Source organism: Loxodonta africana, chromosome 27 (genome assembly GCF_030014295.1).
Source record: "Loxodonta africana isolate mLoxAfr1 chromosome 27, mLoxAfr1.hap2, whole genome shotgun sequence".
NCBI lineage: Eukaryota > Metazoa > Chordata > Mammalia > Proboscidea > Elephantidae > Loxodonta > Loxodonta africana.
The window spans coordinates 8,565,600-8,576,182 of record NC_087368.1 but is presented as its reverse complement, the minus strand read 5'-3'; the positions used below and the strand labels follow the sequence as shown (position 1 = coordinate 8,576,182).

The window sequence follows — 10,583 nt, the reverse complement described above, 5'->3', positions numbered from 1 at the left end:
CAAGCATAATTTTGCTGAAGATCATTCAAAAACAGCTGCAGCAGTACATCAACAGGGAACTGCCAGAAATTCCGGCCGGTTTCAGAAAAGGACGTAGAACCAGGAATATCATTGCTGATGGCAGATGGATCCTGGCTGAAAGCAGAGAATACCAGAAGGATGTTTACCTGTGTTTTATTGACTATGCAAAGGCATTCGACTGTGTGGATCATAACAAATTATGGATAACATTGCGAAGAATGGGAATTCCAGAGCACTTAATTGTGCTCATGAGGAATCTTTACATAGATCAAGAGGCAGTTGTTCAGACAGAACGAGTGGATACTGATTGGTTTAAAGTCAGGAAAGGTGTGTGTCAGGGTTGTATTCTTTCATCATGCCTATTCAATCTGTACACTGCGCTAATAATACTAGAACGTGGACTATATGAAGATGAACAGGGCATCAGGATTGGAGGAAGGCTCATTAACAACCTGCGTAATGCAGATGACACAACCTGGTTTGCTGAAAGTGAAGAGGACTTGAAGCACTTACTAATGAAGATCAAAGACCACAGCCTTCAGTATGGATTGCACCTCAACATAAAGAAAAACAATCCTCAGAACTGGTCCAATGAGCAATATCATGATAAACAGAGAAAAGATTGAAGTTGTCAAGGATTTCATTTTACTTGGATCCACAATCAAAAGCCATGGAAGCAGCGGTCAGGAAATCAAAAGACGCATTGAATTGGGTAAATCTGCTGCAAGGGATGTCTTTCAATTGTTCAAAAGCAAAGGTGTCACCTTGAAGACTAAGGTGCGCCTGACCCAAGCCATGGTATTTTCAATCGCATCATATGCATGTGAAAGCTGGACAAAGAATAAGGAAGACCGAAGTAGAATTGATGCCTTCGAATTGTGGTGTTGGTGAAGAATATTGAATATACCACAGACTGCCAAAAGAATGAACAAATCTGTCTTGGAAGACGTACAGCCAGAATGCTCCTTAGAAGCAAGGATGGCGAGACTGCATCTTACATACTTTGGACATGTTGTCAGGAGGGATAAGTCCCTGGAGAAGGGCCTCATGCTTGGCAGAGTACAGTGTCAGCAGAAAAGAGGAAGACCCTCAGCAAGGTGGATTGGCACAGTGGCTGCAACAATGAGCTCAAGCATAACAATGATTGTTAAGGATGCTTAGGACCAGGCAGTGTTTCGTTCTGTTGTGCATAGGGTTGGTATGAGTTGGAACTGACTCGACAGTGCCTAAGTACAACAACTGCAACAAGGAAGATCAGTTAATGGAACTATTATTCAAATTTACACACCAACCACTAATGACAGAGATGAAGAAATTGAAGATTTTTACCAATTCTGCAGCCTGAAATTGATCAAATATGCAATCAAGATGCATTGGTAATTACTGGTGATTGGAAGGAGAAAGTTGGAAACACACATGAAGGATTAAAAAAAAAAATTTTGGATTAGTAGTTGAAAAATATGGCCTTGGTGATAGAAACTATGTGGGAGATTGCATGGTAGAATTTTGCAAGACCAGTAAACTATTCATTGCAAATACCTTTTCTCAGCAACATAAATGATGACTACACACGTAGACCTTGTCAGATAGAATACAAAGGAATAAAATCGACATGTCTGCAATCTACATATGTGGAGACAACTGAGACATTCAGTATCGTCAGTCAGAACAAGGTTGGGGCTGACTGCAGAGCAGGCCATCAATTACTCATATGCAAGTTCAAGTTGAAGGTGAAGAAAATTAAAACAAGTCCACAAGAGCCAAAGTACAACCTTGAGTATATCCAAACTGAATTTAGAGACCATCTCCAGAACAGATTTGATGCACTGAACACTAATGAATGAAGAGCCGATAAGTTGTAGGATCATGCATAAAGCACATCATATATGAAGACAGCAAAAGGTCCTTAAAAAGACAAAAAAAAAAAAAGACCAAAATGGATGTCAGAAGAGACTCTGAAACTTACTCATGAACATCATGTAGCTAAAGCAAATGGAAGAAATGATGAGTAAAAGAGCTGAACAGAAGATTTCAAATGGCATCCAAGGAGACATAAAGTTTATAATGAAATGTGCAAGACCTGGAGTTAGAAAACCAAAAGGGAAGAATAAGCTCGGCACTTCTCAAGGTGAAAGAATTGAAGAAAAAATTGAAGCCTCAAGGTGCAATATTGAAGCATTCTACAGGTAAAAAACTGAACAAGCAGGTAGCATCGAAAGATGATGGAAGGAATACACAGAGTCGCTGTGCCAAAAATAACTGTCAAATTCAACCATTTCAGGAGGTAGCATATGAGAAGGAAGATGTCCAAGCTGCACTGAAGGCATTGGTGAAAAACAAGGCTCCAGGAGTTGTGGGGAAATCAATAGAAATGTTTCAACAAGCAGATACAATGCTGGAAGCACCCACTCATTTCTACCAAGAAATTTGGCAACAGCTTCCTGGCCAACCGACTGGAAGAGATCCATATTCATGCCCATTCCAAAGAAAGGTGATCCAAGAGAATGCAGAAATTATTGAACAATATCATCAATAGTGTAATAAGTAAAATTTTCCTGAAGATACCTCAAAAATGGTTGCAGCTCTACATTGCCAGGGAGCTGCCAGAAATTCAAACTGGATTCAGAAGGGGATGTGGAATGATGTCAGATGGATCTTGGCTGAAAGCAGAAAATACTAGAACAACATTTACCTGTATTTTATTGACTATGCAAAGGCATTAGACTGTGTGGATCACAACAATTTATGGATAACATTGCCAAGAGTGGGCATTCCAGAACACTTAATCGTGCTCATGAGAAACCTGTACATAAAGCAAGAGGCAGTCTTTAGAACAGTACAAGTGGATACTGCATGATTAAAAATCAAGAAAGGTGTGTGTCAGGGTTGTATCCTTTCACCATATTTATTTAATCTGTATGCTAAGTAAATAATCTGAGAAGCTGGACTATACGAAGAAGAACAGGGAATCAGTATTGGAGGAAGACTCATTAACATCCTGTCATATACAGATGACACAACCTTGCTTGCTGAAAGTGAGAGGACTTGAAGCACTTACTGATGAAGACCACAGCCTTTAGTATGATTTATACCTCAACAGGAAGAAAACAAAAATCCTCACAAGTGGACCAATAAGCAACATCACGATAAAGGAAGAGAAGACTGAAGTTGTCAAGGATTTCATTTTACTTGGATCCAGAATCAACGTCTACCGAAGCAGCAGTCAAAAAATCAAAAGATGCATTGCACTGGGAAAATCTGCTGCAAGAGATCTCTTTAAAGTGTTAAAAAGCAAAGATGTCACTTTAAAGTCCTTAAGGACTAGTGTATGCCTGACCCAAGCCATGGTGTTCCCAATCGCTTCATATGTGAAAGCTGGACAATGAATAAGAAAGACTGAAGGAGAATTGATGCCTTTGAATTATGGTGTTGGCGAGGAATATTGAATATACCACAGGCTGCCAGAAGAAGGAATAAATCTGCCTTGGAAGAAATACAGCCAGAATGCTCCTTAGAAGCAAGGATGGCGAGACTTTGTCTCACTTATTTCGGACATGTTATCAGGAGGGACCAGTCCCTGGAGGACATCATGCTTGGTAAAGTAGAATATCAGGGAGAAAGAGGAAGCCCCTCAATGAGATGGATTGACACAGTGGCTGCAACAGTGGGCTCAAGCATAACGATTCTGAGGGTGACACAGGACTGAGCAATGTTCTTTCTGTTGTACCTAGGGTCACTATGAGTCATAATTGACTTGATAGCACCTAACCAAAACACCACCACCTTTTAATCATCATTTCACCCTCTTCCCCTCTCATACCTATTTAAACTATTTTCTCTTCCGCAGTGTTCCATGCTTTCGTGCTTTTTATATGGCCTGTTCCCCAGGCCTGGAATACCCTTGGCTGGCAAACTCTTACTAGTTCTTTGGAATTCAGTTAAGGCATTACTTCTTGTAAAAATTCTTCCCTGATTCCATCAATCAGAAGTGGTGGTCCTATTTGCTTTCTTGCCATGCTGTGTGCCTCACTTGCAATACAACACTTTTTAATCTTGAATTGTGATGGCTTACTTCTCTTCCAAAATGAGCTGAAAGACAGGGCTCATGGAGTGTGTTTGTTGAATGAATGAGATCTGATCCCTCACCTTATGTCTGCTCCTAATTACCTGTGCTGCCCTCCAAAGGTGACCTGCTTTCCAGCTCCAAGTCTGTAACTGTAAAACACAAGGGTTGGTTGGACCACGTGGAAACTCCAGCTCTGTTATCATGCTCTTATACCAGTTTGGAATTTCCAAACATTTTGTTCAGTAAGAACTTTGTCCATTTATATTTTGTTTATTACATGTATACAACATGATGTTTCCTTACATAAGCCATTCTCTTTCCTTTGTGGCTAAGCTTGCTTATTGTGAACTCTCCTTCTAAAAAATAAACTTCTTGGGAGTGGTTCAAGGAGTTTTGACTGTATTTATAACGTTTTCTTTCATGAGTTGAAGGGGGGGGCTATAGAAGGCTATATCGTATATTACCTACACATTCCTTAAGTCTGAAATATTTTTTTAAAAAGTAACAACCTATAGAGACCATGAAGAAAATCATTTTATCTAAGCTGTGCCTTGTGTGTTAGGTTAAATCTAAATCTGTACAGGATTACACTGGATGACAAAAAAAAAGAAAAAAAGCAACAGTAATTAAAACACAACTAAAACTCTTTGGTGTCAAGTTGATTCTGACTCATAGAAACCCTACAGGATAGAGCAGAACTGCCCTATAGAGTTTCCAAGGAGCTCCTGGTGGATTTGAACTGCAGACCTTTTGGTCAGTGGTCATAGCACTTAACCTCTATGCCACCAGCATTTCCAAAAGACAGACACATAGGTATAAAATGTTACAGAGGGTAAATTTTGGGATAACCTGTGAGTCTTTGTGAATGAAATCAATTGCATTTAGAGAAGCTGTTTATTGCTAGAGAGATAAAAGTGTAATTAGCAATTATAAAGGAGTCTACAGAGGTTTTGCTCACAACAGACCAATGGGCGGATTTCTGGGGACTTGGCAAATTGGTGGGGTGTTTATATCTTATCTCTTTCTTTTCTTTTCAAATATACCCCAATCTCTTGTTCAGCAATTTCTGGGGGGGAAGAAAAGTGCTTGCGATCACTCGGGATTTATATCACATCCTAACATAGCCATTTCCTGAGCTAGAATACTCGAGTTATGTATGTGAGGCAAGTAGACCGAAAAACAGAAAATGAATGAGGGCCTGGATGTCTTTTTACAAATTCATATCCTCAGGTAAGCATCTCTTTGCTTCCTGTTGCCTCTCTTTATAATGTTGACACTGATAAAGAGAAAAACAAATGTTTTTTTCCTAGTTAAAAGTTCACATTATTCATGCTAGTTAAATATCAGTGAAACCTGTCCTTATTTTACCCAGTAGATAGAGCTACAAGTTTACAAGGCAAAAAACATTCTTCCCCCATTTGGATGCTGTGAAATATATTTTTTAAAGCGTCAGAGCTAGAAAGAAGCTAGTCTGAAGGCTCACGCATTGGGCTTCCTTATTTTTGGTGTCACAAATAAAGTCACTTTAGAAAAAGATGGCTGTTGTTAGCAGAGCATTCTGAGGGGACCTCACTAATTGAGTTAAATACTGAGTCAAGCTCCACTGCATTACACATCATTCCACAGAAATACTCTGGGCAACAACAGCATCCGGATGCCTGATTAAAAAAAAATAATAATAATAATGACAGAACTTCATACAATCCCAGTAAAGAGAACTGAGAATCTCCTGGAGTTTTATAAAATGGAATGGCCCTCCTTTATTTAGCCAGCATGGCAAAGTAATAGCATAGGTCTTTTACTTGAGGGCTTGCCTATGTGTGGATGCTTTCTATCAGGAGGTCCAGTTTGGACTCCCATTTAACCAATACTGACTTCAGGATCGTTACATGAGAGAGGTAACAAGAGGCTCTGGGGTGGGTCTTGGGAATCTGCATTTTAACAAGTACCCCTGGTGACTCTGTTACACACTTTGGGAAAAGCCTCAGAGAATAACTGTTACTGATATTCAACCAGGAATTTGCTTTTGGTAAGAGGGGCGTAGAAGAAGTGAAGATATCACTAGAGAGCTGGTCAGCTTGGCATGCTTAACAAAGATAACAGGTTCTTTTTGAAATATTTAGCTAATCAACTGGAATGAAACTGAGTTATGGACCTGGCGTTTCAATTTGTACCGCTGAATTGTCCTTGGTGTATTTATTTCCTATGAGTTATTTTTGGCCTTTCTTATCTATTCTCACATATTGTGTGCAAAATGCCCTGTTTTCACAGTCTTAAGGTCATTAGTGTTCTGTGTTGCAGAGCTGACTTTTCCTTGTGAAAGAATGACTCCATTGATCTAGGAACTTATGCAGGTGTTCTCACACATGCTGGATAGCAAATCACCTGCGGAGCTTTTTAAACCTATAGCTACACAGGTTCCACGCCTCACCCCAATCAGAATCTCTGGGCACAGGGGCCCAAAATCTATACCCTTAAAAACCTTTACTGTACAGCCACGCTTGAGAACCACTGATGTAATGATAAACCCCAAATCAAACCCACTGCCATTGAGTTGATTGTGACTCATAGCGATCCTATACGACAGAGTAGAACTGCCCCATAGGGTTCCCAAGGTTGTAACCTTCACAGAAGCAGGTCACCACATCTTTCTCCCATGAAACGGCTGGTGGATATAAACCACTAACCTTTTGGTTAACAGCTGACCACTTTACCACTGAGCCACCAGGACTCCTCCAGTTTAATGCTAAAACCAACCCAAACCAAACGCATTGCCATCAAGTTGATTCCGACTCATAGCGACCTTAGAAGACAGCAAAGGAGATTTTCTTTGAGACTTCAAATGTGTTTTTCTTGCTTGGACATCTGTTTATTCCTGCTATAACCAGAACCGGTGCTATACTTGATTTAATGTGCTCCCAGAAACTCTGAATTTTGTGGTATGCGTGCCCTGATACTGAGCAATGTGATGAACAATGTCCAAGTTTACTCACTGGGCTTCACTTCTAGCACTAAGACACACTGACAAGGATGAAGTTCTCTCTAAGTGGCAGTTTAGTCCCCTTGATGAATAGTGAGAGAGAACTGCTTGAAGCAATGTGGTGGAATATCACACCACCTGGTCTGAAGGCTTTAGAGAATTTAGCACTTAGACTCTTGAGCCACATCAGTACAACACTGGGTAATAAGAGCTTGGCTATGCTGAACCACAAAGCTTCTAGATGGCCACTCTGTACACTAAGTTCAGGTCAAGTTTGAGAGATGTTAGAGGCAATGGGCTTCTTGACGTCCTGACTCTGGAATTACAGAAGAGCATCTGGGAAAATTTTTAAGACTTCTAAGGCAGGTTTGCTATGGCTGCTAACCAAAAGGCCAGCAGTTCGAATCCACCAGGTGCTCCTTGGAAACTCCACAGGGCAGTCCTACCCTGTCCTATAGGGTCGCTATGAATCGGAATGGACTCGACGGCAGTGGGTTTTAAGGCAGGTTAGTGTACAACCACTCTAGCTTACACTGCAAGCATCAGGTCCCTGCATGTTTTTCCTATACTCCAAGTGCCCTTCCTGAACTTGCCCTTGTAGTTGTAGGACACACTGTAAATTACATAAAGTAGGGGGGACTTTATGCCAGAGTCTGGCCCAGCTGCCACTCAGAAACACATGCCCAATATTTCAGAACACAGTCCTGTTATTTCCAAGGATCATACAGTCTCCATTTCTACTTTCTATACCCCAACCCCAAGTTGGCATAGGTTGTTGTCCCTTAGTCTAAGAGTGGGTGGTGTGGGAATTAAACAGAGCACAGTGGTGAAAGGTCAGGGGTTCCAATCCACCAGCTGCTCCTGGGACAAAGCAGTCTGCTTCCCTCAAGATTTACAACCTTGGAAACCCTATGGGGCAGTTCTACTCTGTCCTGTAGGGTCCTATGAGTCCAAATCGAGACCACAGCAGTGGGTTTGGTTAGCGGGTTTTTTCCCTCAGCAGGTGCCCAAACCATGAGCGTCACCAGGACACCCCCTGCTTAGTCAGTCACTGGAATGCTCTGCATCACTGGAGGAAGAGGTCTCAAAACTTGAAAATAACATGGGGCAGGTGTAAAACCGACACTTTCTGAACAGATTTCCTTAAAATCTTGCTCCTCGAGGGTGGTCCTCGGACCAGGCGCATCATCACCACAACCTGGGAGCTAGTTAGAAAGGTGGACACTCAGGTCCCTACCCCAAACTTACTGCATGGGAATCCGCATTTTAACAAGGTACCCAGGTGATGACTATTATTAGGATTTTAGAAACTAAAAGATGTAGCAAATGATCAATCAATCAGTCCCCGAACACGGATCCTCAGTCTTTTGCGCACGTCTCACACCCTCTCTGCACTGTAGCAGCTGAGCCCCCAGGGACTTGGGAGCTGGCGGCCGAGGGCTATTTTGTGATTGGCTGCTGTGGCCACGTGACTGCCGCTGGGCCTCCCGTGCGAGCGGATTGGCTCTCGCGGCCGCTGACCGACAGGGCCGGGGCGGGCCAGAGCCTGGTCGGAGGGTCTGGCGCCTGGACCGGAGGGGCGAAGGCGCGAGAGCCTAGTGCGCCTGCGGGAGCGGCAGGTTTTTTTTTTTTTTTTTTTTCCCCCAGAGCCGTCGGAGGAAGCCGGAGCGTTTCTTCCGAGGTGAGCGACGCCGCGGGGCTGCCAGTCACATCGCACGTTCGCCGGGTCGCGGCGAGCGGGATGGGCGGGGCGGGGCGGGGTGAGCGGGATGGGCCTGGCGGGGCGGGCGGGGGTTCACACGCCCCTCCACCACCCCGGGATCCCCGATTCTGAGGTGGACGCAGACCCTCTTCCCTGGTGCGGGCGGGGTGGGGGCGGCGTGACCCGGAGACCGAGCCCGAGTGCCGCCCGGAGAAGCTTCTCTGGCCGCTCGACCTGCAGGCGAGCCCTCGGCCCAGGTTCCCCGCAGTTGGGCGCTCTGAGTGGGCTGCAGGGCCCAGGTTCCCCGCAGGTGGGCGCTCTGAGTGGGCTGCAGGGCCCAGGTTCCCCACACGTGGGCGCTCTGAGTGGGCTGAAGGGCCCAGGTTCCCCGCAGGTGGGCGCTCTGAGTGGGCTGCAGGGCCCAGATTCCCCTCAGTTGGGCGCTTTGAGTGGGCTGAAGGGCCCATGTTCACCGCAGTTGGGCGCTCTGAGTGGGCTGAAGGGCCCATGTTCACCGCAGTTGGGCGCTCTGAGTGGGCTGAAGGGCCCAGGTTCCCCGCAGGTGGGCGCTCTGAGTGGGCTGCAGGGCCCAGATTCCCCTCAGTTGGGCGCTCTGAGTGGGCTGAAGGGCCCACGTTCCCCGCAGCTGGGCGCTCTGAGTGGGCTGCAGGGCCCACGTTCCCCGCAGTTGGGCGCTCTGAGTGGGCTGCAGGGCCCACGTTCCCCGCAGCTGGGTGCTCTGAGTGGGCTGAAGGGCCCCGGTTCCCCGCAGCTGGGCGCTCTGAGTGGGCTGCAGGGCCCACGTTCCCCGCAGTTGGGCGCTCTGAGTGGGCTGAAGGGCCCAGGTTCCCCGCAGGTGGGCGCTCTGAGTGGGCTGAAGGGCCCCGGTTCCCCGCAGCTGGGCGCTCTGAGTGGGCTGAAGGGCCCACGTTCCCCGCAGCTGGGCGCTCTGAGTGGGCTGAAGGGCCCACGTTCCCCGAAGCTGGGCGCTCTGAGTGGGCTGAAGGGCCCAGGTTCACCGCAGTTGGGCGCTCTGAGTGGGCTGAAGGGCCCACGTTCCCCGCAGCTGGGTGCTCTGAGTGGGCTGAAAGGCCCCGGTTCCCCGCAGTTGGGCGCTCTGAGTGGGCTGAAGGGCCCAGGTTCACTGCAATTGGGCGGTCTGAGTGGGCTGAAGGGACCCAGAGATTCGTTACAAAGGTAAAAATGTTCTAAGCAGCTGGGCGCTGGTGGAGCAGGTCTAAATGAGACGCTTAACTGCTGACTGGTAAATTGTGAGGAAGGAAATGCATGCAGTGAACTGCGGACTAGGTCAGCACACTGAGATTCTTGTTCAAGAAGACAGGATTTTGTGTGTGTGTGTGTGGGGGGTGGGGGGTCGCTGTGAACTGAGGCTTTTCTGGGGCTGTTCAAGAGGGAAATTAGTTATTTTCTGCATGTTACTGGGCTGTAGGGTGAAGGCAAGGTCTAAATTAAGCCTCTTCAGACTTCCTCAGTTCTTTGAAAAGTGTGTGTTTGAAGAAGACCGTTTGGCTGGCAGAAGAGGGGTGTGTGGGGAGGGAATATCTCCTGTAAACCACGCTTTGAAAAGGGGAGGTGCCTGCAGGAGTTTAAGAGCAGATTAAAACTGCAGGGTATCCCCTACCTCTCTTCTCCATTTCCGCAGACCTGCAATAGGAAGGGCATACTGTACATCCTTACAGTGAAACATAAAAAGTCCCTTCAGTTTTCCAGTGGTTAACTAGCGTTAATTTTACTGTATTCTGGCGTTTGAATGTAATTCACCTAGATTTTATTCTGGCATGAGATTGACAAAG

At 45.5% G+C, this 10,583-nt stretch overlaps 1 protein-coding gene across 1 annotated transcript; it reads right to left on the bottom strand.

Annotated features, from left to right (window-relative positions):
- Nucleotides 1-8,445: 8,445 nt before the first annotated feature.
- On the bottom strand, nucleotides 8,446-10,424 carry LOC135228718 (proline-rich protein 2-like). The gene is made up of 4 exons (XM_064277312.1): nucleotides 10,412-10,424; nucleotides 9,122-9,913; nucleotides 8,785-9,003; nucleotides 8,446-8,633 (listed from the first exon to the last, which is right to left on the bottom strand). The coding sequence occupies exons 1-4, from the start codon at nucleotides 10,422-10,424 to the stop codon at nucleotides 8,446-8,448; spliced, it is 1,212 nt and encodes a 403-aa protein (XP_064133382.1).
- Nucleotides 10,425-10,583: the final 159 nt, after the last annotated feature.